This window comes from Fusarium phalaenopsidis (assembly GCF_050370095.1).
Source record: "Fusarium phalaenopsidis strain FUZ10S chromosome Unknown contig_32276, whole genome shotgun sequence".
Classification (NCBI taxonomy): Eukaryota; Fungi; Ascomycota; class Sordariomycetes; order Hypocreales; family Nectriaceae; genus Fusarium; species Fusarium phalaenopsidis.
This window is the reverse complement of record NW_028145418.1, coordinates 734,610-759,312: the sequence shown is the minus strand read 5'-3', so window position 1 is coordinate 759,312 and position 24,703 is coordinate 734,610. Positions and strand designations below refer to the sequence as shown.

General features: G+C 50.2%; 10 protein-coding genes across 10 annotated transcripts; 6 read left to right on the top strand and 4 right to left on the bottom strand.

Annotated features, from left to right (window-relative positions):
• Positions 1 to 728: 728 nt before the first annotated feature.
• Positions 729 to 1,781, top strand: LRP88_00533 (uncharacterized protein; the record flags this gene model as incomplete). Its single annotated transcript, XM_083237241.1, has 1 exon — positions 729 to 1,781. One exon carries the CDS (start codon positions 729 to 731, stop codon positions 1,779 to 1,781), a length of 1,053 nt encoding a protein of 350 aa, XP_083107132.1.
• A 559-nt stretch (positions 1,782 to 2,340) lies between these two features.
• LRP88_00532 (carboxypeptidase Y) lies at positions 2,341 to 3,825 on the bottom strand (the record flags this gene model as incomplete). Its single annotated transcript, XM_083237240.1, has 5 exons — positions 2,341 to 2,612; positions 2,696 to 3,243; positions 3,306 to 3,434; positions 3,499 to 3,556; positions 3,624 to 3,825. 5 exons carry the CDS (start codon positions 3,823 to 3,825, stop codon positions 2,341 to 2,343), a joined length of 1,209 nt encoding a protein of 402 aa, XP_083107131.1.
• A 948-nt stretch (positions 3,826 to 4,773) lies between these two features.
• On the top strand, positions 4,774 to 5,816 carry LRP88_00531 (Alpha/Beta hydrolase protein; the record flags this gene model as incomplete). The annotated part of the gene is made up of 2 exons (XM_083237239.1): positions 4,774 to 5,475; positions 5,529 to 5,816. The coding sequence occupies 2 exons, from the start codon at positions 4,774 to 4,776 to the stop codon at positions 5,814 to 5,816; spliced, it is 990 nt and encodes a 329-aa protein (XP_083107130.1).
• A 1,667-nt stretch (positions 5,817 to 7,483) lies between these two features.
• On the top strand, positions 7,484 to 11,176 carry LRP88_00530 (P-loop containing nucleoside triphosphate hydrolase protein; the record flags this gene model as incomplete). Its single annotated transcript, XM_083237238.1, has 7 exons — positions 7,484 to 7,807; positions 7,868 to 8,415; positions 8,536 to 9,969; positions 10,024 to 10,686; positions 10,749 to 10,834; positions 10,883 to 10,989; positions 11,048 to 11,176. The coding sequence occupies 7 exons, from the start codon at positions 7,484 to 7,486 to the stop codon at positions 11,174 to 11,176; spliced, it is 3,291 nt and encodes a 1,096-aa protein (XP_083107129.1).
• Positions 11,177 to 11,496: 320 nt separating this feature from the next.
• Positions 11,497 to 13,035, bottom strand: LRP88_00529 (uncharacterized protein; the record flags this gene model as incomplete). Its single annotated transcript, XM_083237237.1, has 1 exon — positions 11,497 to 13,035. One exon carries the CDS (start codon positions 13,033 to 13,035, stop codon positions 11,497 to 11,499), a length of 1,539 nt encoding a protein of 512 aa, XP_083107128.1.
• A 1,593-nt stretch (positions 13,036 to 14,628) lies between these two features.
• LRP88_00528 (CapA family protein) lies at positions 14,629 to 16,005 on the top strand (the record flags this gene model as incomplete). Its single annotated transcript, XM_083237236.1, has 1 exon — positions 14,629 to 16,005. The coding sequence occupies one exon, from the start codon at positions 14,629 to 14,631 to the stop codon at positions 16,003 to 16,005; it is 1,377 nt and encodes a 458-aa protein (XP_083107127.1).
• A 367-nt stretch (positions 16,006 to 16,372) lies between these two features.
• On the top strand, positions 16,373 to 18,013 carry LRP88_00527 (uncharacterized protein; the record flags this gene model as incomplete). The annotated part of the gene is made up of 5 exons (XM_083237235.1): positions 16,373 to 16,534; positions 16,588 to 16,849; positions 16,904 to 17,095; positions 17,149 to 17,537; positions 17,588 to 18,013. 5 exons carry the CDS (start codon positions 16,373 to 16,375, stop codon positions 18,011 to 18,013), a joined length of 1,431 nt encoding a protein of 476 aa, XP_083107126.1.
• A 42-nt stretch (positions 18,014 to 18,055) lies between these two features.
• On the bottom strand, positions 18,056 to 19,237 carry LRP88_00526 (uncharacterized protein; the record flags this gene model as incomplete). Its single annotated transcript, XM_083237234.1, has 2 exons — positions 18,056 to 18,944; positions 19,002 to 19,237. The coding sequence occupies 2 exons, from the start codon at positions 19,235 to 19,237 to the stop codon at positions 18,056 to 18,058; spliced, it is 1,125 nt and encodes a 374-aa protein (XP_083107125.1).
• Positions 19,238 to 20,441: 1,204 nt separating this feature from the next.
• Positions 20,442 to 22,166, top strand: LRP88_00525 (uncharacterized protein; the record flags this gene model as incomplete). Its single annotated transcript, XM_083237233.1, has 5 exons — positions 20,442 to 20,704; positions 20,755 to 21,165; positions 21,220 to 21,267; positions 21,317 to 21,792; positions 21,844 to 22,166. 5 exons carry the CDS (start codon positions 20,442 to 20,444, stop codon positions 22,164 to 22,166), a joined length of 1,521 nt encoding a protein of 506 aa, XP_083107124.1.
• An 86-nt stretch (positions 22,167 to 22,252) lies between these two features.
• On the bottom strand, positions 22,253 to 23,694 carry LRP88_00524 (uncharacterized protein; the record flags this gene model as incomplete). The annotated part of the gene is made up of 3 exons (XM_083237232.1): positions 22,253 to 22,941; positions 22,997 to 23,337; positions 23,390 to 23,694. 3 exons carry the CDS (start codon positions 23,692 to 23,694, stop codon positions 22,253 to 22,255), a joined length of 1,335 nt encoding a protein of 444 aa, XP_083107123.1.
• Between the last annotated feature and the right edge of the window lie 1,009 nt (positions 23,695 to 24,703).

The window sequence follows — 24,703 nt, the reverse complement described above, 5'->3', positions numbered from 1 at the left end:
CCGACGATGCTCTATACCCCAATCTCCTTGATTTCCCTGATAGCCTGGTAGATACGGGATTGGCAGAACCTTACTGGAACGAAATTATGATGCACAACCCAGTTGGAGACTCGCCGGCGTTACCACTTCAACAACAGTCAACTGATACTGATGTCCATGGGAATTGTGAAATCGATCCAACATATCAACCTTTGGTGCTTGACCATCCACAACAACTACCTGACCAGCAACAATCATCTCCGTCAGCTGAACGGAATTACCAAATATCAAAAGCGGATACCAGCCACGGAAACCGTCTTCCATCTGTCCAGCTACCATGGCCAAAAGCTCAGAAGCCGCCCCCTGGATCAAAGATTTCTGTGAGCCACAGAATCTACCTCGCCCATTTCAAGGTTGCCGTATTACAGGCTTTCCCCCTCGAGCTACCATTCTTGTGGGACATGGTCATCAAGTCGGAGCCCGTCCGTTACGCCGCGTTATCACTTTCAGCGGCAAATCTCGCCAACTTACAGGGCCAGCAACCAGACGACAACGAATCCGCCTGGGTTGCTATGCCAGTCCACTCTGCTAGAGCTTCAGCCTTCTCCACACACACTGTTGAAGCGTTGGAAAGCGGCACATCCGTATCTTTGGATGCTCGGCTTGTAACGATGATTCTAGTCGTTTTTTACGAACTTGAAGCCAGCTCTTTCAGCAGTGCATCACACTCCCTTTCGATATTGAATGTCATGATCCTCAGCTGTCCCGAGGATGTTTTGTCGTCAACCAACGGCCGCACCATCATTCAGTGGTGGCTTCACCTTCGTACCTTCATAGCCGATGCTCAGGGTCCATATAGCCTCTACGGACCCGAGGATCCCACCGAGTCATTGATCAACCAGTTGGAGGTGAGTGTCGCCGGAGCTCCACAGATGATCGACTTGATTACTACCAAGGCTACTCGAATCTGGCACCGCATCCTAGTGGCCAAGTGCTTCGAGGCACCAGGAGACAGGCCAGTTGACATTATGAGAAAGGTGGATGACTGGTGGAGGATCTTGAAGGGAAACCACTTGTGTGAACCTGCACGAGATGAGCAAAGCCGGATTCTGGGTGAAGATGAGCTGTATGAGGAATTGGAGAAGTTGCAAAGGACCTTGGACGCCTGTGATGCCCCAAGCGGCTTCCAGTCAAGCATGCTCGAAGAATGTCCGGCCTCTCGAGAAATCATGCCCCTCCACTTCCCCAACCACCGCCGCGCCATAGAAGTGGCGGATTTTGCGTTTGCTCACATCGTATGCAGCCAAGGGCGCCTTCGTGCTCTGGTGGAACGCTCAACAGACCTGCCACGTCAGTTCCCAGACAAGACTTTGGACATAACGACTACCATGGACCGATGGGTTTGCCTCTTATTACGCACCGTTGCTGGTCTTGGTGTCTCCAAGTGCGCAAGAGAAAACACATATAGGAGAGGAATCGTGAGCTCTCTCTTTTATACTGGACTCTTTTATCCTGGCCAGGTCTCATCAAAGTTCATCACCGATGCTGTCAAACGAATGATCGAGGCCAGAATGGAGTTTGAAAACCCCTTCTACCCTCTCCGTACATTTCTAGACTTCCAAAAATCATTGCAGCACCAAGTGGCGGGTGGCAGGACTGTATTCTTTGTTTGTTCGACGCACGACGAATGGACTACTAGAGAGACACTGTTGTCTGGACGGGAAGAAGAGTGTCTGATGATTCTTGGTTGCGAACCGGACGGTCGATACTTTAATGATTTGATTCCTTTGACCCAGATATAGAAATGTGGAAAGACTTGTTTACACAATCAGACCAATAGTATATGCATTATATGGCAACAACGCATGCTGAAGTACCTACGCAGGGGGTGGGGGGCCAAAGAGCTATTCTTTCTTCACATCTTGCCTTGCTAGGAAGCCAGCTTCATCCCATAGTGCGAAATAAACAGACATCTAACAAACTCTACCACCGCGATGGGTAATCTCTATTCCTGGATAGTCACCTCGAAGCAAAATTTCCTCATTTCGCAAGCCACGCCCCCAAGACAGCCGAGATTGATTCTGGTTGAAAGTAGGGGGCAAAGTGCCCAGCCTCATCAACAGCGTATAATTGTAGGCGATGAGTTCCCTTCCAGAACCCGCCCCTCTGTGCACCCCGCCTGTCTTCCTCGGAGGAGAACAGTTTTCCGTCTTTAAAAAACCAGTCCTCGTACCTCAGGCTTCGATATTTCGCTTGGCTCTTCCAGGGCTGCGCATCCAACAATCGCATTTGTCCGGGGGTGTTACTAATAGATGGTAGTTAGATTCAGAGACGGGAGAAGAAGAACGAATCGTTATGCATTCAAGAGGGTACTTGCATGATAATGTCATCGTTACCATTTATAACGAGTATTCGAATGCCAGTGTTGTCGAGTAGCCAAGTCAACTCACGAGTGACGGGCTGATACAGATACTCGGCCTTGACCCAACGGATATTAGTATCAAAGTCAATCAGCTCAAAGGGTAATCCCGAGAAGCCAAGCCTTTCTTGCACCCAAGGTTGGTTAAAGAATGTCCAAGTTTCCCCATGAGCAAAGTTGGAGCACAACGGAGGCTTCTGGCAGGGGTGACGACCTGGGAGACATCAGCAATCTGAATCAGAGGCTGTAGACGATATCCTAAGACTGGTCTAGAATGTTGGATCAGTTGTGACTTACTATCATACGGGTCCCAGCCCCCTGGGCGAATGTCTCGGGTAAAGTACTTCCCAACAGTGCGCTCGCAAGTGTCCATCATTGAGAGGCAAACCTTGGAGTTGTAGCTCTCTCTGCAGTGAGCTCCCATAAGCTCACAAGTTGGCACTGCAGCAGCCATGTCGGCGCAGGCAGTTTCGTTCATCAGTGGTGCGGTGCGTAAATGGGAAACAGGGTCCCAGTCAGTGCAGAAAAAGTCATAGTAGCCAGAAGATTGGTATGATGCATCGAAGTAACCATCAACGATAACGGCCGAGGAGATGTTGATGTGGGGATCTAGCCCTCGAGCGACTCTCTCATGCTCTAGCTCCATGATATATTTGGTATAACCGGTAACGTAGTGGCCCCCCATTGACTCGCCTGTTATGTGCCAAGGGCGCCCGGAGAAGTCGGGGAATACCTCTGTAGAGAGGGTAACTAGAAACGAGTAGAGATCTCGCGCGCCTTGTTTAAGGCTCACGGCAATGTCGTCACGGTTGGCAATTTCTGAAAAGCCAATGCCGATCGGCTGGCTGGGACCACATGTTAGAGAGATGGACATGTCAAGGATGAACATTTCAAGACCGCCACTTACTCGATATAAATGACATTGGCGTGGTCCGTCCACGAATACTCCAGGCGTCTTGTAGAGTTTCCATCTGGATTGACCGCGCAAGGGCCGGTGCCGAGGAAGCAGCCTAGCTCTCCAGTTGCACCAGGGCCGCTTGTGATTTCCTCCCGTCAGCAAGTGGTGCGGTTGGCTCATCTCCCCCTAATGTGGTACTCACCCACTCATCCAAAGTAACAGAGGATCCGTGTCTGGCTTGTTGCGACTCTGGAAGTACCCTAGACAACGTTAGTATGGCAAGCTAAAACACCATTAACAGAAGGAGCGGGAGTAACTGCTGCTCACAAAAAAACATAGACTTTTCTGATGTGATGTTGACGGTGCCAGTCCAGTATCGGGATCCAGCGTCGCAGAGGTCAGGTGACTGCTCTCTAACATCAAACTTGACATTTTGATGGGCATTTGGCATGGGCTTTTGAAACTGGGCGCTGACCAGGCATCCCATAGCAGCCAGAAGTAGCACCGGAATTCTTCCAAAGAGTCTCATTGTGGCCGGCTCGTGATACGGCACGCTGGGACAAGAATTCAATCGATATTGATAACAGCTTTACTCTAGGGCAGTCAACGGTGGAGTAACGTTACTTATTTCCGGCATCACAGAGCCGGCCCCCTGCTGGGTAGAGTTGCGTGGGTGAAGGTGCGGATCGGAGGACCCGATTTGGCTTAGGATCGCACAAAACTTCCTTGTTAGCACTGCGGCGAATAAGTTAATTGGCTGTTCAGGTACCTGTATCAGTCACATTTATCGCACGGGACAGACTCAGCAGCAAGTTACCGCACTTACGTCTACATTCTCACATCAGTTGTTCAAGCAACATGTTACGACTTCTCACCTGGGGCCTTGTAGCCCTGGCCGCGCGGACACAGGCCGCTATTCCACTAGTAGCTTCACCATCGCACCTCGATCCCGGCACTCCCTTCTCTGGCCATCCTGGCGTCGAGCCCTTCACTTTGCGACTCGGTCACGATACGGCCAGCGTGTGTAATAGTTCGACCCCGGGCACGTCTGGTTTCATTACCTCCAAGGACAGACGTGGAGGTAAAAGTTCAATCTTCTTCTGGTTCTTCGAAAGCAAGCATGATCCTAAATCGGACCCCGTGATTCTGTGGATGACTGGGTATGACCCCATCTCTGCCTTACCACCATTTGACCGAAATGCAATTAACCTTCATACAGTGGCCCAGGTGCTTCATCTGTGGGTTATGGGCACTTGATGGAACTTGGCCCATGCCGTATCGCTCCCGAGGGCGGATACACTGTTGACAATCCATTCGGGTGGAATGCCAATGCCACTCTCTTGTTTGTCGAGTGAGTTAACAGCGAACGTAATGGCATATTGTTACTAACTCCCCTTTCTACTCAAGTCAACCAGTCGGGGTTGGTTATTCTCGCGGAGAGCATAGCTCGCAAGGTCTTCACGATGCTTCCACAACCATGAACCAATTCCTTCGTCACTTCATGATGGCGTTTCCTGATCTAGCCGATCGAGACTTTTACATAGCAGGTGAGTCATACGGGGGCTCATGGGTTCCCGCTCTTGCTACGACAATACTGCAATCTCAGAGCAACACCACCGACGATGCGGAGCCTATACAAGTCCAAGGCGAAGGCCGCGGTGTTACTCCGGCCTCACACGATCCCGACAGCAGTCCACGGATCAATCTGAAGGGCGTTATGATCGGCAATGGCCTCATCCGACGATCGATACAAAACATTGGCTTCTTCGAGACCGTCTGCAATGGACCTGACAGCTTGTTCAACACGTCTCAATGCTTGCAGTGGGCTCCTCGGGCCATGTGGTGCGAAGAGAATCTCGGCATTTGCGAGACCGACGGCATGAAGTCTCCTGCCTGCAAAGAGGCCGAGACCAAGTGCAGCGCAATCAGCAGAGTTGTCGTAGAAGACATGCACCGCAACCCATATGACTTTCGCCAAGAATGCTATGACCCTGCAGCTTGTTACCCAGAGATGCAGCACATCGATGAGTATCTAAACAGAAGTGATATTAAAAAGGCGCTCGGGGTGCCTGAAGAGCTGCCTTTTCTCGGCATATCTTTCAACGTTTTAGAGCAATGGGAGAGGGTGGGCGACTTGTGGAGATCAAGTGATAACTACGTCAACTATTTGCTGAAATCTGTAAGTGACGAGGCATTATTGACTAGCTCATACTGACCGTGACACATTTACAGGGTATACGGGTTCTGATCTACGTAGGAGACAAAGATCTATATTGCAACTCTGCAGGCATGCGTCTTCTCGTCGACCGAGGCCTCAGCTGGGATGGCCAACCCTTTATTCGGTTCAGGGAGTTGATGCCATGGTACGTTGGAACAAAGGCAGCTGGTCGATGGAAGTCCTTTGATTCTCTTACTTATGCCGAAATCGCCGATGCCGGGCACTTGTCACCGTTTGACAAGCCTGAGGAGGCACTGACTCTGATCAACGCCTGGATTCAGGGAACACTTCCAAGTTCGTAGTAACAGCTTGTACATAGTCCTTTAGGGTAGATCACGATGATTGAGTTTCATTTTAAAATTCCCAAGTACATTCCAGTATTCTTTGCATCCTGAACTGTGCACTACCTTTCAAGAAATCCAAGTTGCAAGTAAACGACCAGGTTTAAACAGCCGCGTCAAACACGCCGTGTCGGAGAATCACAGCTTCAACTTTATGAATGATGGCCTCTTCAAATGTGTTCTGGCTCAGTTCTCCCATCAAGGGCCGGGCTTCAACAACATAAAAAACAAAATACAATATCAACACATCATAGCATCATATCCCAATTAACACAGATCTCTTCAACGTAAGAATATGATCTGTAGTACATATTCAAGTGGCAGTTGGTGCTGTGGGAAGGGAGAACTCCCACGCCTGCTAGCAACACACTGCAATCTCTCAGAGTATATGTGCGCATCACTCCCAGTGACCGGTGCTACTGGCTCGCCTTGATGTCTAGGTAAGCAGATTAACCGCTTGGGGCGCGCTCTTGTTGACCGTTTTTGGCAATTCTCTGCCGTTCAACCTTTGCCTGGTAACTGATATAACCCGCATTCAATGATATTGCCACCGGGTACCTGGTGGCAGGGTCCTAAGAGTCCTGTTTGCTCAAACTGTGCTCTTCACGTGAAAACATCTGTTCTTATTGCGATCTCTCGTTCAAGCGGCCCTCTCGCGCTGGATTCAACATATCATTTGAGTCTTTTTGCCTACCCGTAGTGTTGCTCTCCTTCTTGCCCATTGACATTCGTCATAATGATTGACGAACTCCTGCAGTGGGTATTCAATGCACAAATCTGAAAATTTTAGCTCACAATATCCATAGGTTTTCTTTCCTAATCTGTGTTCTAGCTCATGTGGTGACGGCAGTGCATCGCCTCTGCTCTTCAAGACACGGCCGGAAAGAGCGGAATTTTGCATGGACTACAACCAAAACAATAGGATGTGTAAGCTAGACTATTATTTATAGAGCATTTCTCTATACTAACGGCCTCTTTAGGTAGCCAACGCGGGCCTTATCCTGTTTGGCATTCTGGCCAGCTTAAGGTGGGCACAGGGGGAGAGAGGTTCATCAACCACAACCACTTGCCTACCTTCAACCATTGGCGTAATAATCGCATCGACAACTTCTGTCCTGATTATTTGCTTGAACGAGCCGTCTTTGCTGCAGGCCATCTACGAATTTTCATCATGTGTTACCTGGACCGTTACCCTGATTTCGGCTCCCACTTTGGACTGGCTCACGGTTTCTATTCCAACATTGTACCTATTCGTCTTAACCACGACGTTCGGCAGCCCTTTGACCCCGGATGTCTCGAGTCTCGTCAGCCATCCCCTCTCGAGCGCCCCTTGGCTTCACAGAATCGCCCTGTCCTGGCTTGACCCCTTGATGAAGCTAGCGGCGAAGGGAACTCTGTCCAGTGACGACACCTGGCCACTTGACCGCCACATGTCAGTTCGGCACTCACTGGAGCGGCCTGACCTTCAACCGCACTCCGTACGTCAAAGTCTGTCGGCTGGACTTGGTCGGATGCTTTGGCGCAACTTTGGAGTGGAGATGATGGGGAGCTGCCTCCTTGCTCTCGTCAGCGTGGCAACAGCCCTAGCACAACCATTCTTTCTCCAATCCTTGCTCGAAAAAGGCGGCATGTCCTCTGCCTGTGGTCTGTTCGCAGCAAGCATCATGGCGGGTGCTACTGATGCTCACATGACACTACTTCTTCGCAAAATTGGAGTGCAGGTCAGGTCTGCGTTGACTGCACTGCTTTGTGATGGATGCATGTCTACGGTGAAGGATGAAGAATCGGCTGCTGATCCCACGGTCCTGATTGAGGTTGACTCGGCCAAAATATTTGAGCTGATAGAGCAATACCATTTGCTCTGGATGGTCCCTCTGCAGGCCACCATCAGCATTGCCGCCCTGGTTCTCCTTCTAGGCTGGCAAAGCGTCCTCGCTGGTTTTCTGTCTCCGGTAAGAGTTTCTTCAAATCCTCTACTTCAAGGCCGAAGCTGAATACTTGCTGTTTTCAAGGTTGTGGCTTTACCATTGATCGCTTACACCACCAACCATATTTCTCGACAAATGGCCCTCGTGATGAAGGCCAAGGATTCGAGAATCGCCCTAGTTACCCAAGTCATCAAACAAGTTAAACAAGTCAAGCTTGGTGCTATGCAGGCCTTGTTTCAGCGCAGAATCGACAAACAACGATCCTACGAGCTCGAAAAGTACAAAGGTATAGCTTTCCTCAACGCTTGCATGGTCTTTCTCGTCTACGTCATGCCGCCAGCATTGATCTCCATCACATTCGGTACGGCCATCCTTCTTGGGCATCGCTTGCCCAGCAACGTGGTTTTTCCAGCCCTCGCCTTCTGCTTCAACATCACACGATCAGCATCTTTGCTTCCTCGGTTGGTGATGCTCTACCAGGGCGGTCAAATCTCATTCGGTCGCATCAAGGAGTTCCTACTTACCTCTTACGACGAGGCCGTTGCTCTGAACCAAAGTGGGATCCTGGATGAAAGGCCGGTCGAGTTTGGAATGCGAGGGTGTGGCATTGGGTTCCCAGCGTTCCGAGACTCGTCCAATATTATTCTCCAAAACTGCACAATGCAGGCAACTTCCAACTCTCTTGTCGTCATATAGGGGCCTGTCGGATGTGGCAAAACGACTCTGATCCGTTCCCTCATTGGAGAAATCAGTCCTCATGTCGGTCATGTCTGGGTCCATGGGAGAATTGCCTACGCATCACAGGTTCCATTCTTAATCTGCGGCACTGTGCGCGACAACATCCTCTTTGGTCTACCCTTTGATGGGCCTTTTTATTACCAGGTTCTCGATGCTGTCTCACTCCGATCGGACTTGGCCAGGTTGTCCGAGGGCGATGCTACAATGCTAGGAGGAACCTACGTTGCTCTGTCCGGTGGGCAGAAGAGTCGGATTGCCCTGGCAAGAGCAATCTACGCCCGGCGTGAGGTTGTGGTCCTTGATGACCCCCTCGCAGCTGTGGATGCCAAGGTTCGGGCTCACCTTATCAGGCGTGTTTTGGGACCCCAGGGCATTCTCAAAGACTCGCTTCGAATCGTTACAACGTCGTCCGAAGCTTTGATATCCTATTCTGATGCACTCTATGTTATTAAGGACGGAGAGTTGTCACCGGCTGAGCGACCCCAACGAGTTGACCATGATGCTACGGAGCTTGACCCAAGCAGCACGTTGGACGGGCTTGAGAACGTCGACAAGACTTCGAAACCGTTGTTCGACTATGAAGCCATCAAATCAAATGTGTCTGTATCGGTAACAGTCCCCGAGCCCAACAGCGACATGGAAAGCGCACCCCTTCTGCCACCGGCTCCCAAGACAAGTCAACCGACCGACGTTGGTGGCGCCCCAGTACGATTTGATGCATACCTGAGATTCCTCAAGCTTGCCAAGCATGGTGGTTGGATAGTCGTTCTTGTGACGGCTGGCGCTTCCAAGTTGTTGGACATCTTGGCTGTCTTCTTCCTAAAGCTATCAAGCGATGAATTCGAGCGTCAGGAACACTCATTCAAGCTTGCTTACTACACAGCTTGCGCTCTTCTCGGCGGTGTCCTCTCAGCCGTATTCGTTCTCGTCGCCTACTACATCTGCGTCATCCCAGCATCTAGATCCATCCACGCCGAGCTTACGCAAGGGATTCTGGAGGCCAAGTTTGCTTTCTTCGACATGGTCAACCTCGGACAGATTCTCAATCGCTTCACCAATGATATCAACAAGGTCGACAGCTCCGTAAGTGCTGGCTTCATCAGCCTGGTGGCTCTCTGCGTTACAGCCTCGGCATCAATCCTCGTCATTGTGGCGGCAACACCATTGAGCATACTGTATCTTGTCCCCATCGGTGGTGTGTATTTCGCGGTTCAGTCATACTATCTACACGCTTACAGGCAACTCAGGCGCCTTGAAACTCTAGCTCGAGGACCTATTCTCAATATTGTCAATGAGATTCGTGTTGGAGCGTCTGTCATCAAGACATTCGATCAGACTGCCTCCTTCAAGGAGCAGGCCAGGGACGTCATAGACGATCATATCCGTATATGGGTCCCCTTTGTATCCTTGGACTCTTGGCTGATCCTTCGTCTACAACTACTTTCCAGGTGCGTATATAATCTGATCTTCTGTCCTACAGTCACAAAGCTAACACTTCACAGCATTGTTCAACTGTTGTCTGCCATTCTGCTTCTGTGGCTTCGCACACCTGCCAGTACCCTGGGTCTTGTCATGAATTATCTGATTCAGATCACATCTCAGTTCAACACTTTTGTTCAGATGCGTGCCAATCTTGAAGCAGACATGACGTCTGTTGAGCGGATATGGTCCTATGCTGCCAATGCGCCCGAGAATCGTCATGACGACGAGACGGTCCCATTGCCAAGCTGGCCTCAAAACCCATCCATCACTCTCAAGAGTTACGAGGCATCCTACAAGGCTGGTGATAGGCCGTGTCTGCATGGCTTGACCTTTACTATCAAGGGAGGTGAGCATGTTGCTGTTGTGGGCCGTACCGGCGCAGGCAAGTCGTCTCTTGTTCTGGCTCTACTTCGCGCTCTAGAGCATGACCCGAGCAAAGGCGGTAGTATCAACATCGACGGAGTTGACATTAAGCGTGTCAACTTGACGGATTTGCGCAGACGTATAACCCTTCTTCCTCAAGAACCTACAACCTTTGAAGGAACCGTCCGGTTCAACCTCGACCCAGAAGGAGCACGAACTGAAGAACAGCTCCGTGAGGCTCTTGATGCTTGCAATATGCGTCAGATCTTCAACATCAATCCTCATCAAGATCCGCTAGACTATTATGTTTCTGACTTGGGGTATGTTGAGCTCATGGCAACATCCAGAACCACATGTCACTTTGCTAACTATTTCTATGTAGGAGAAATTTGTCTGGTGGGCAGGTTCAAATACTTGCACTCGCCCGGGCTATTCTAGCCAAGAACAAAATTGTGATCCTAGACGAAGGTAGGTTACCTGTGGTCTTTGATGTGCTTTGACTGACATCTCTTCAAGCTACTGCGGCCATGGACGCTTCAACAAGTGCCATCATACACAACGTGATCAAGCACAGATTTCGCAATCACACAGTTATTACCATCACCCATAATATTCACTCGGCTGTGAGTTTTCCTCTTAGTTAGTTGTTCGCTATGCGTCACTGACACACATTCTACATAGCTCGAACATGACAGGGTTTTGGTAATGCATGATGGTCGAGTGGAAGATTATGCAGCCCCCGGAGAGTTGCTGAAGGACAAGACCTCGATCCTTTCAAAACTGGTTGCTGACGCAGAGACGAAGACATAAACATGGGTTGTCTGGGTTACATAGCGGCATTAGGCTTATCCTTTGTATTTTATTCTGCTGTGTATTAAAGAAAAATGGGTGTGTAATATACTGGCTTGGCTATGCAGAAATGGAAAGGCGTCTCGTAGCAAATATGCGTAGTTGTATTGATTTATAGTCAAAATTGGAATATACAATATGCAAGGATGAAATAAAGATATACGAATATGTTCACAAGTCAGGATGCAGAGCGGAACCCCTCATAGTCTTGACCAAAAGTTTCGGTCTCGAGAGCAACTGCATGGATTTCGAGCATACCATCTACTTCAAGCGCCAGAAGCCTAGATCAAGCAACTCCTATCAGAACCATCCTTTCCTTCCTTCAACTTCCACTGGTATACAACTGGCTGGGTACTGGTCTGAACCACCTCAAAGCATGGCCCGAGGCTGTTGGCACTCGGCTTAATGAGGGGTTTCCCTGTTCCAACAACTTCATACTCAGCCACGGCAGCCTGGCCGAGATACTCGTTGAGCAAAGATCGGAGCTCAGCTTCAGAGCATCTGGATGGAGTGTTGCGGCATATATCGATTAAGCTCAGTGTGATGGTATCCAAGCTTTCTGTGCCGTTTGAGGTGGCTCGCATTTCTCCATCCACGTTGGTCAGGTAGATGAGGCCACGTCCATACGGAATTGTCTGGGCTTGAGGGATAACCCAAGACTGATCGTAGGCTTCTTTGTCGGAGATGTTGACGTAAGGGTTTAGGTAATAGGTCTTGATCCTCTTGTTCATCTCTTGCAGGTAGACCTCAGCTGAGATTTGGCCGTTTCTCCAAAGCAGTCGCTGTGAGTAGTACTCGGCAGTCCCTTCAGCATATCGAGAAATAGCAGAGTCGTTTCCAGTACTGATGGAAGGCCAGTTGTGGGTGATTTCATGCGCGAGAAGAAATTTGAGCCCCTCTTCGGTAGTACTGCTCTCGTTGAACCAGCCAAAGGTGAAAGATCTTGTCAGCGCAGTGCCTCCGCTGCCGACGTTGTCATTGTGTCGAATAAAGACACGATATGGTTGAGTTCCAGGATCTTTCCAGAATTCCGACGAGTAATTGAAGAATCTATCGATAAATGAGGCCGTCGTTTCGACATCGAATGGCGGATCTTGGAGCCAATACATTCCAAAGTTGGGGCTCAGTGGCTTCACGGCGCTTGATGACGAAGTACCCGGATAGGAAGAAACAGGGCCGACCATCCAGAAAGTGTAAAGAAAGGTTGAAGTCGTGCCATTGACTCTGACAGTTTCCGGACTCTCTCCCCAAGTCCATACCCCCTTGGACCCAGGGGGCGAGTGTTGAAGGTTCCATTTGAGGGAGAAATGGTACTCGGCAGTGTCATTGGGTGGCAGAGGTACAAGAGCCCATGCGGACCCAAGAACGCCCTGTCCGTTTTGGCGAATGTCAAAAAGCGGCCCCATCTTGGTGTTCTCCTGAACTTGACGGGGTTTCGCTTCAAATTCGACAACGACCGGGCCCTTGGTGCCTCTCTCGGCTACCCAGAACCTGCTTGGTGTACCGTCAATTGCGCTACCATCCATCTGGCTAAGCTCCAGGGGGCCATGAGAGTCGAATGCCCTGAGGGATTTCTTCGTGTACTGCGCTGACGGCTGCCCAGCCATGGTCAACGGTAAAGCGACAAGCGTTTCGTTTTTCGCGACATGGCTATCCAAGACGACTTTCCCTCGGATAGTTGCGTTTTTGGTGTTGAGGAAAGGCGTCAAGGTGACGTTGATCGAGGGGAGCAACGACTTGACTGGCGAGGGCGCCTTGGCATCTGCAAGGATGACCAAGATGGCCTGGAAAGAGGCGAGCACCGCAGTCCTCCAGAACATCGGGGGCAGTTAGGGTCAAAGATGAAGAACAGAATGATAATGGGAAGCCCCAGCAGAATCATGACGGGTCTGTTCAACCTTTTCTACCCTTCAGATATAGGTGATCAAGAGCTGGGAGTCGGTCTATCTCGTCCCGGATACATTGAGGACATTGGCAAGGATTCAACACACAGCCCTGACGCTTACGATCTGCAACTACGGCTGTAAGACTCGCTCTTAGATCCAGGCAGATACGTAGTCCACAATGATAGTCATGCAAAAGGAAGATGCATGATTGGCAGACCTCGACTTGCCGAATACCGGTTGTCTTTGCGCGCAGTCGATTACCTTTTACGGCAAGTGGGAACGCCAAGACTGGGCTAAACGGGCCGAAATCAAAGCTGTGAGCCTGAAACATCACATAATGTTGATGGCCGGCGCTGAATATAGCGTGGTATTGATGCAAGATTATCTAAGCGTATGGAACATGGCTTGTTCCGTGGCATCGTAGCCCAGGAGCATGATCTGGATCTTGTCAAGGTTTGACCGAGACATGGAGAGCTCCTCACTAGCCTGTATGCCTGATTCAACATGGAGGACGAACCTTCCACGAGAGGACTGCTCCCTAACCTTGAAAATGATATCTCTGATTATCCAAAATGAACACAAAGCACACCGGGAATCCGCCAGCCATCCAAGACTTGGCAGCGCGTTTTCCAGGCAGTCAAGGGTTTCGGGATCGGGGCCACGGAGCAAGATGACGTTGAGGACTATCGAAGCCAGTCCGACAGTGATGCCATCTTCTTGTAAAGATTCAGATAACCCTGCCATTGTCTGTAATGCAAGGCATGTCCAACGGTCAGGCTGAACTTTGTGCCCAGGCTTACACGAGAGGATGTGTTCAAGCCTCCCAGTGGAAGCCAGAGCCTGAGCTGCCAAATAGCGAAGATAGTTGCTTGCAGATCGGGGAGATTGGAAAACCAGAGGTCCGGAACGAGGTAGCGATACCTGCGGCTGTTGGGGCGCCGATGTAGCCTTTACGGTTGGCATGTCTGAAACTTCTTGATGGTCATGCCATTGATCCAGTCTGGCCCGAACGATAGCGAGACCAACAATTGCGTCCTGTTCAGACATTGCTGCAAACGCTTCTTGCTTGGGCGCCTGATTCCCTATCAACTGAAGCTGACGCGACCAGCTGCAATTAGTCTCTGACGACACGTCTGTGCCGACCAAACGACCAAACATCAGTTGCATGCTGAGCTTGCGTGCAGTGCAAAGGCAAAGAAGAGCAAGCAATTTTGCCGATAAGTCTGCAGAGGAACTCAGTGTATCCCACAGGGCATTCCTGACTCTTATTGGGAGCGGATGAGACATACCCTCCCACGGAGCACACTGCAGAGAATACCAGCACTTGATCGGGACCCAGGCACGTATCATGCGACAGCCGATTTCCAAAGAACTAAGTTGCTGGACAGAGGTTTCCATCAAGCTATGAGCTTGCTTGCAGTGGGTGATCCCACCAAGAAACGACCCAAAGCTCATCTCAAGCATAGATAATATCCTCTCTGTTCCGGCGTACAATTACTCATCCACGAAGTACTATAGGAGTTAGCCATGGTTCTCCTCAAGGTCCCTCGCCAATTGTTGTTTGTTATCACTGGAACAGCTCTTCTTCAATCAATATGTCATGCCAGTCCCGCAAAAGGCCCCAGCTCGTGGATCTTGGCAGCGTCTGGGGATCTAATCGGAGATGTGGTTCCCACAACCGACTCTCGCACGCGAGATGTATGGAAGATTACCAAGGCTGCCGATGTGAGCTTCTTCAACATGGAGGGCCAAATCTTTGACGACGGCTCCTTTACTGGTTATCCTGCTTCTGAGAACGGAGGAGACAATAACTATGGGAACATTGGAGGCGGTCCCTACTATCCACCCAACGAAACGGTTGCCCTTGCTTCTTATGGGTTCAACTTGGCCTCTCATGCCAACAACCATGCCTGGGACTTTGGAGAAGCAGGCATGGTCGCAACCCACAAGAACCTCGCAAAGGCCGGTATCTTATTCGCTGGATCTGGGCTCTCGCTTGCCGATGCTCGAAGACCTGTTTACCTCGACAAGGGCGGAAGACGCGTCTCACTTGTTGCCGTTGCCGGCTCACATACGCCCCAGTCTGTTGCTGGGCCCGGTGATGCTGACGAAAAGTTGCGGCCACGCCCTGGCGTCAGCGCCCTACGTGCAACTCCGGTGACGGTGCTGAACAATGTCCAATTCGGCATGGTTCGAGATATTGCTCTAGCACAAGGACAACCCTTGACGGGCGATGAAACCGACATAACCTTGTACACTGGACAATCACCTATTTCTTGGTCTCACTGGAGGTTGGGTACGGAAGCTGAACCCTCCCTTACCTGGGATATCAACCCTGACGACTATGCTGGCCTCGTGCAGTCCATCCAGACTGCCAAGGATCACTCTGATATCACCATCTTCTCACTACACGCCCACGAAGCCGCATCAGGTGCTGATGAATCCTATATCCCACTCCAGCCCGCGTCACGGGTACCGGCTACGTACACGCAGAACATCAGCCATGCCGCCATCGACGCCGGTGCCGACGTGGTGCTAGTTCATGGTCCTCATACCTTGCGTGGCATCGAGGTGTATAAATCTCGACCCATCTTTTACGGGCTAGGGTCTCTGACGTACAGCCTCGGGTTGAACTTCCGAGGTTACCGTCTTCCCGTCGAGTGGGACGACGGAATCATTTCTGAGGTCAAGTTTGAGAACAATCTACCTTCAGAGATTATCCTTCACCCGCTCGTCCATAACCAGTTGACAAATGATACGTCTTTACCGGACCATGCAATGCCAAAAGTTGCACCCAACGCTCAAGCTCAGCGTATCTTGAAGGACATTCAAACCTTGTCCAAGGCTTTCAACACCACTGTTTTGATAAGAGAGAGCTTGGGTTACATCAAGATTCGAAAATGATAACTCCATCACTTAGCTGAGTGGTTCAATAGAAATGGACATGGGACCAAATCCTATCAAGACGAGGCCACCACGGAGGAGCATGAACGGAATTCCCCATGATGATCGACGTGAGTGTGGGGTAGGCTAAGATTGCGGGGGAGCCGGGAGTCTGGGCTCGCCGGAATTTTACAACCGGCTGATAGGCTTAGATCGGCATCTTGAGATCGACTAAATACTACTCCGACACGGAAAATTGGTAAAAGAGGGCACGGAGAATTACCTGCCGGCACAAACTCTAGGGAATGCGCAATATAAAGATGTATCGATACTCTTCTTGGCTTTGCTCTCGCTATGCCAGGCCCAGAGCAACACTTCTCTTCTTCAAATGTCGAACCCGAACGAAATCACGACCGGTGATAAGCTGGCAAAGAATGATTTAGAGGGCCTAAACAAGGTGGATTCCCTTGTCAAGATATCGCCAGCCAATACTGTTGCTCACGATGCCGTGTTTGGTACGATTACCGAGGACGGGCCCAACTATCGTAATGTATGCACAATTTCTTCAACTCTCTCATCCAAGAATTGACACGCTTCACCCAGGTTGGATGGATCGGAACCTCGGTCTTGATGATGAAGACCCAGATCGGTCTCGGTGTCCTATCGATTCCGTCCGCCTTCAACGTCCTCGGTCTCATCCCGGGTGTGTTATGCTTACTTGCAATTGCCATTATCACCACCTGGTCGAATCACATGGTTGGCGTCTTCAAGCTTAAACACCCCGAGGTTTATGGAATCGACGATGCGAGTAGAATCATGTTTGGCGTTGTTGGACGAGAGATTCTATCAGCCGGATTCAGTCTCTGTAGGTGACCAAGGTGGTATCTTCCTTGGCGAGTACTGATCCTTACTCTTGCAGACTTGATCTTTGCTGCTGGCTCCGGTATGCTCGGTATCTCGATTGGCTTTAATGCCATCTCAACCCATGGAACTTGTACCGCCGTCTTCGTCGCAGTTGCTGCTGTCGGAGTCATGGGCCTTGCAAGCATCCGCACGCTCGATCGTCTCAGCTGGATTGCATGGGTTGGCTTGATTTCACTTCTCGTTTCCAGTAAGTGTCTCCATATAATACCTCTATTACCTATTGTTTCTTACCAGTAGTAGTCTTCATGGTTACCATTGGTGTTGGCGTCCAAGATCACCCCGATGCTGCTCCCCCAGGCCCATGGTCTTCGGACTACAAGCTAGTTGGAAACCCCAGCTTCACAGCAGCGGCCTCGGCGATTTCCATGTTCGTTTTATCCTACGCCGGCACGCCCTTCTTCTTTCCGATCGTGTCCGAAATGCGCGACCCTCGACATTACACAAAGGCGTTAGTCCTATGCCAAATCGTTGTGACCATCACATACGTTACAATTGGAATTGTCGTGTACTACTATTGCGGGTCTTATGTAGCATCCCCTGCTCTTGGATCCGCAGGTAGGCTCATAAAGAAGATTGCGTACGGCATCGCGCTTCCAGGGTTGTTCGCCAGCTCAACTCTCGCCATCCACGTGAGTACCTATTCTCGAACCCTTGCCTACGTTGACTGACCATGATACAGTTAGTGAGCAAGCACTTTTTCGTTCGGTTTCTACGAGGCTCTCAGCACCTTGTTGCCAACACCGTCACTCACTGGGGCACCTGGATTGGCTGCATTTTCGGCTGTGCCACCATATCTTACTGCATAGCAAGCGGAATTCCGGTGTTTGGTCCCCTCATCGGTTTCATTGGAGCCCTGCTGGGTACACTGCAGTGCTTCCAGCCCATGGGCTGCATGTGGCTATATGATAACTGGGCTACGGGCAAGCAAGATAGCCATTCGGTGCGATGGACCCTGATGGTGTGCTGGAGCCTTTTCGTTATTGTATCTGGCACATTCTTGATGATTGCTGGTACATACGGTTCCGTCCTGGAAATTATTGGCGCTCTCAAGGCCGATGGTGCATCCGGTTCTTGGTCTTGCGTTGACAACTCTAATTCTATTTAAACTGTGGCACAGTCGGTGTATTCAATGCGCCAAGCACTACTCCTAAGTAGACTCCTCTTGATAAACATCATACTTGTACTTGCTGCCGACATGGCTTTGATCAAGAAACCGTTTCCCTTTTCCATGAACTTGTTCCCTCATAGCCAACTCCTCCGTGCTTGGCTCGGGATAAAGCCCCCGTCGACGGAGCTCTGGTACAAGCAACTCGACCACATCTTCGAAGCTCCGTGGTGTTACCACAGCAACAAGGTTGAAACCGTCCACGTCGGCCTCATTGATCCAACGCTCCATCTCATCGACGACTGTCTGAGGACTACCGACTGCGAATGGAGCAAGGCCGCCAATGGATGCAAATTCGGCGACTCGTCTAGCGGTCCAGGCCTCCCCGTCGGCAGAGGTGACGAACGAATCCAGGTGAGTCCTGATGACGGCTTGGCCAGCATCGGCAGCACCCAACTCGTGATCTAGGGGGACTTTGGACAGGTCGATGCCAGTGACTCCACTGACCTGAACAAGTCCACCAATGACGCTTGCGTACTTCTTGTGTTCCTCCAGTTTCGCTTGGGCTTCCTCGTCCGTCTTGCCGAGTATAGGGCAGAAACTGATAAAGACTTTGAAAGATCGAGGATCTCTTCCCTTTTCAGCCAATGCAGCCCGAAGCTGAGCCACCTTGGGACCCGTCTGTGAAGGAGTTGTTCCTCCGACAAAAGCTGCCTCGGCGTGGGTCGAGGCAAAGTTGACGCCAGCCCCAGAAGTCCCGGCTTGGAAGAGAAATGGAGTACGCTGGGGCGATGGCGGTACAATGTGTTTGCTGGTCACCTTGAAGAATCTTCCTTCGTGCTTAATTGTGCGAACGCGATCCGGATTAGCGTATACATCATTTTCAGCATCCTGAACAACGGCGTCATCGGCCCAAGAGCCTTCCCAAAGCCTGCAATATGGTTAGCCCTTAGTTCAATTCCTTAGGTTATCTGTGAAGATCTCATACTTATAGAGTACTCGAAGGTACTCATCAGACCTCTCATAACGTAAGTCATGCTCGAATGCTTCATCGAGGCCAATAGCTTGGAAGGCGGACTTCTTCCACCCAGTGACAATGTTCCAGCCAAAACGGCCGTTCGTGATGTAATCAAGAGTCGAAAACCGCCTTGCCAGAAGAAAGGGCGGTTCATGAGATGTTGAGCTGGTGATGGCAAAGTTCAACCTTTTCGTAACTGCCGCCATTGCGGCGATTGGCTTCGAAATATCAGTACCAAGTTCAAGAGCAGAACAACTTCTAGACTTACAATAGAGGGATCCAATGCGGGATACTGAGTAGCTCGTCTGATTGTCTCATCTATACTTCCACCGTAGGTATCGTATCCGCCTAGAAACGGTAAGCATATCAAGGCCTGATAGGTACCTGGACCACATGGGGTAACTACCAAGAGTGTCCGCCAAGAAGAGAGCAAAGAAGCCTCCCTTCTCTAGGAGTTTCGCGTATTCAACCCAAAACGAAATGTCAAACTTTTGCAGACCCTTATCGGCAGGATTCTAGTTCTGAAATTAGAGCACTGGTCGGATAAACCCTTGAACGTTTTGTGCGGCTACCTTCCACTGACCAGGGGATAACATCCCCGGCCCAAAAAAGTCGAAGGCATTTAGAAGAATAGTTCTTCCATCTCCAACTGGCCTTTTCTGGTCTTCAGTTGCAGATGACATTTTGCAATGTGATTAACATTGGTGAATACTCAGCTCGTTGTAAAGCTTTGACATGCTTTCCCCTGCCTGATATAGATAAGGATAGCTTGCGCCTCTGGTCAAGTCGATATCAAATGGCGTAATCCAGGACGGGGATCATGAAATCGCCAAGATCGATCCTACCAACAAGGTCCACTTCTGACAGTCACCGAGTAATAAGGCACGCCTCAGACCATATGTGGGACATAATTCCACTTGCCGTCTTTTATTGCCGGTGGACTCCTTCGCTGCATCGTTGGATGAGATCGAAGAATGAGGCGAAGGACGCCACTCTTGTGCAATAGCCCCGGCCCCCAATATTTTGATGCCCATTTTAAGCGATGTTTCTACGAAGAGACTACAATGTGGGATAGGCAGCTTACAAAGCGTGAGAGCGGTGTCGGAGCTGTTCCGCCCACAACGCGTGGGATCTCATCTGGTTCCGCAGAAGATGGGCCCCTGAGGCACGATGCGATTCGGTAGGGTTCATACTTCCTAAGTCGGATCACTGTATCCTTATCATGCCATGACCGAGATTGCCAAGAAATTCTCCGCAATGCAGTCTATGGTTTGCGTGATCGATAGTGGTTCTCAGGGGAGACGTTATAAGCCATTAGTATTTCCTGCTTACCGCCGAGTCTCAAATCTATCCGTGAGATTTTCAAGTTTATTTTCATACATCGTCTTTTGAGAGCGTCAGCTGCCAACCATGGCTTTCGCCAAAGACACGCCGTCTGAGACGGTTGAGCCTGCGGCTAACAACCACAGCCAGCATGAGTTCGGGAATCTGTCCGACGGGCATGAGAATCTTTGGATCAGGCTCATGACCTTTGTCGGATGGTACTCTCGTGAGATGCCTAGCTCTGAGAAACTGGTCGTCTTGAAACTTGATCTGAGTATTCTTGTCTTTGGTTGCCTGTCCTTCTTTACCAAGTATCTCGACCAACAATCTCTCACCAACGCTTTTGTTAGGTAAGTCACCCATACGCCTTATAATGGCTCAAGCTGACGTTCTTTGCCAGTGGCATGAGAGAGGAGATTGGCCTGTGGGGAAATGAACTCAACTACATCACCGCCACCTTCTGGGCCTCTTATTGCGGTGCCATGATTCCAGCTTGCTATCTCATGACCAGATACCCAGCCAACATTGTCCTCCCATCGCTCGAGCTTGGATGGGGGTTGGCAACCTTTGGACTAGCCTGGGTCAAGAATGTTGAAGCCATCTACGCCATGAGATTCTTTGTTGGCCTTTTCGAATGTTGTTCTTTCACTGGCACCATTTACATCATTGGCTCGTGGTATAAACCCAACGAGGTGGCTAGGAGAATTGCCCTTTTCTTCATTGCAAGTCCAGGTGGTACTATGTTTGCTGGATATCTTCAGGCAGCTGCCTACAAAAATCTGAACGGAGTCCATGGCCTCTCTGGCTGGAGGTAAGGCTTGAAGTACATTACACGCTATGATTTACTAATATTTCCGCTTCACAGATGGCTCTTTATCATTGATGGAATCATTACGATTGGAATTGCGTTCATGTGAGTACCCCTTTTCACTCCCCGAGACGGTAGCTTACCCATTATTCAGTGGCTACATAGTCTTCCCGGACGTTCCCTCACGCAAGAAACCATTGGCTCTGTCTCATGCTGAGCATTCCCTGGCACAGAAGCGAATTGAAGGGTTGACTGCACCTCCACAGCTTCAGCTGTCTACAACCATCTTCAAACGTGTCCTTGGCCGCTGGCACTTTTACGCCTTTGTTGTCCTCTGGACCATTCTCGACTTGAATATTCTACCAGGTGGCCAGCCTTTCTCTCTGTATCTCAGAGCCAACCCAGACCGTTACTCCATCGTCCAAGTCAATACCTTGCCGACAGTCACAGCAGCCATTATGATTGTTAGCGCACTCACGGCTGGAGTTGCAGCAGATAAGCTGGGAAATTTTTGGGTCCCAGCTACCATCACGACTGTACCCGTTCTAATTGGAATGATCCTTTTGAATGTGTGGAACGTCGGTGAGAAGGGCCGGCTGGCTGCCTTTATGCTCCAAGGCTTTATGGCTCGTAAGTACAATTCCAAGTCCATCCGCCAACACCTTCTAATTCCATCGGCAGCAATGTCCCCGATGTCAATGGGCTGGGCAACAGTCATCATGGCAAACGATGCTGAAGAGAGAGCCGTCGTGACGGCGAGCATGAACGCAATTGGTCAGGGCATCATGGCGGGAGCACAGGTTGGCCTCTTCCCAGCCACAGGCGCACCGAGGTGGATTGTTGGGTTCAAGAGTAGTCTTGGAACGACCGTTGTGCAGTTGGCTATCATATATACCATCCTATATCTGAGTCGGCGGGATGCCAACAGACAAGCAGTGACGGCTGATCTTGAGGCGGAGTTTAGTGAGACCCAAGACGACGGGAGAGAAAAGTCACAGGGTTAGGACTAGCGGGAGCGAGACAAGGTTGTCATTACTAGTTATGCTCTATGCAAGGACAGTCTTCTTCCACACATGTTCATCTGAACTATCTAAGACCGCACTGCATTCAACCAAGGATGTCGCAAGAGATCCATTGCCGAAGGGCGCTCTTCGGGGTCAATCTTCATCATCAGCTCTAGAAACGAGGAAAAGCCTGCCTTCATCTGCAGGCTCAGGCCAGGCAGGTAAGCCTCTGATTCCAGACCAGGCCCTTCATATGGTTCTGCATCCTTGATGCATCCCTCTTCGTCAAACACGTCACGAACAATTTCTTGATTCCCTTTCTCAAGAAGTGCCTTGGGGAAAGGCCCGAAGAGGTCAAAAATCTCAATCAAGTGCTCCTTGAGCTCGTAATGTCCGTCCGGGGGAACTCTGCCATCGAACATTCGAACAGCGCAAAAGACCTCGATAAGGACAGCGCCCAAGTTCCACCAATCAGTAGAGGCACTCCAGGGAGCCCCGATAAGGACCTCGGGAGACCGAAGGGCCACCGGCTGGATTGTCTCACAGAGATGCTTTGTCGTCCAGCTAGAGACTCCCCAGTCACCCAGTGCAATGTCGAACTGGTCTACACGAGTGTTTCCGGTATCGAAGTAGTACCCACGGAGAGGATGTGAAGGGACTGGGCAGTATTGAGTCTCTTCTCGTTCTTGCTCTGGAATGGGGACTTCCTTCAGATAGCCAGACTCGATCAGCGAGTGATCACGAAACTTGACAAAGATGTTATCCGGTTTGATATCTATTCGATGGTCAGTGTGAGAGAAATTATAAGCTTATCAAAACGAGGAACATACCTGTATGGATAACGTTGTGTTCATGGGCAAAGTCGAGCGCCAGCACCAGCTGAATCGCGAATCTGTGCATGATTGAAGGTGGGATCATGTGCTCGGAGAACCAAACGCCGAAGCTGCGAAGTGTCTCGCCCATGAGTTCAAACACAAGGCATGTGTGGGTGCCATTTGGGCCCTGATGCTCAAAATCATCAACAAGGTGACAGACGTAGTTGTAGCCCAGCTGGTCGTGATCCCCATCTCGAAGATGGGTGAGAATCTCCTTCTCAAAGGTGTCGTATCCTTGGCCGTAGCATACAGCGCTCAGCACCTTCAATGCCCGAAAAACGCTTGGTCTGTCACTGCTGGACCTGGATGTTAGCTAAGAATAAGGGCGAAAACTAGAAGCTCACTCACCTAGCTTGCAGGTCCTTGACCAGCCAGACTGTGGAATACTGGCCGTAGCCAATCTTGTTGAGGACCTTGTATCTGTCGTTAAAGACGTCGCCGATGTACACTGGATGAAAGCCCCCAGGTCGGTATGCGGCCTTTCCCTCTTCGATGCCTTCAGAGACAGGGTCAGACTGGGAGACCTCGTCTTCGATACCTTCAGAGATGGTATCAAGCTGAGAGGTTTGGCCGGGTTGCTGATCGGGGGCCTGGTCTGCCTGGTCCGTAGGCTGGGTTGGGGATGGTAGCAGTTTCGCGAAGAAGTTGCCCATGTTCGATAATGTCTGTTAGTCTCTGGAGCCCTTGTGACAGTAGATGGGTTTTCGTGTCGAGGAGGAAGATGGGGGGAATCTTTGTTCATATATTCATTTGGGTTCCGGTGTCTGCCTCAGGCATGAATGCCCCGGCCGGCCTCAAACTCAGGTTCCCGTCTGGTTGGTAGCTATGACATGAAGCACACATAAATAGGTTGAAAGAGCCTTTGTTCTTCTTCAAAGGGGCACGAGACAAACAAACTATTTGTGGTAATAGAGCAGCCCACTCTATGTGCTAAGTCAACCACTAAGACGGTGACCTTGGTGTGACAACACACACTTCATGCTTATAGAATTCAACAAAGGAGCCAACAACTCCAACAGAAGCCTCCCAACATATGTTTCTCTTTGTTCCTACGCCCCCTCGCAGACCAGCAAACTTGCGACTACAGTTACCATATCCCGGCAACTAGAAAACATGAGCTGGTTGCCTTCATTTTCCGTTGTCGCTTTGTCGTGAAGCCACATACCCCGAAAATAGACATTCATGCCAACGTTGTGGTGTTAGCTATTGACGTCTCTAGAAAATGGCATCCACCACTATGACAAAGAAACAATTGGCGTTGATGTCAATGACTGGCAACACCCATATGTCTTCTCATTGTGCAGTTTTTTTCTTGCTTATGTATCAACCATCTTGACATTTTTCAGAATGCTAAGACAGGCCGGGCGGTCTCTAAACAAAAAGGCTTTGAAGATAGAAGCACTGGCGCCTCTAATGGATGCAGAACGATGATTATAAGAGATGACAGATGCATCCCGTCAAAGGAGATGTTCAAGCAGATCACCGTCACAATACAGTTGTTTTATAACACGAAGAATACGTATCACCATGGGCATCAACAGCACCGACTACATCGCCTTTACCAACGAAGGGGCCAGAACATCTGAAGCGGAACAAGCCATCGTCACGTATACCCAACAGGATACAAGGAACTTCAGCTCTGCAACGGTTCTCTGCACCCCG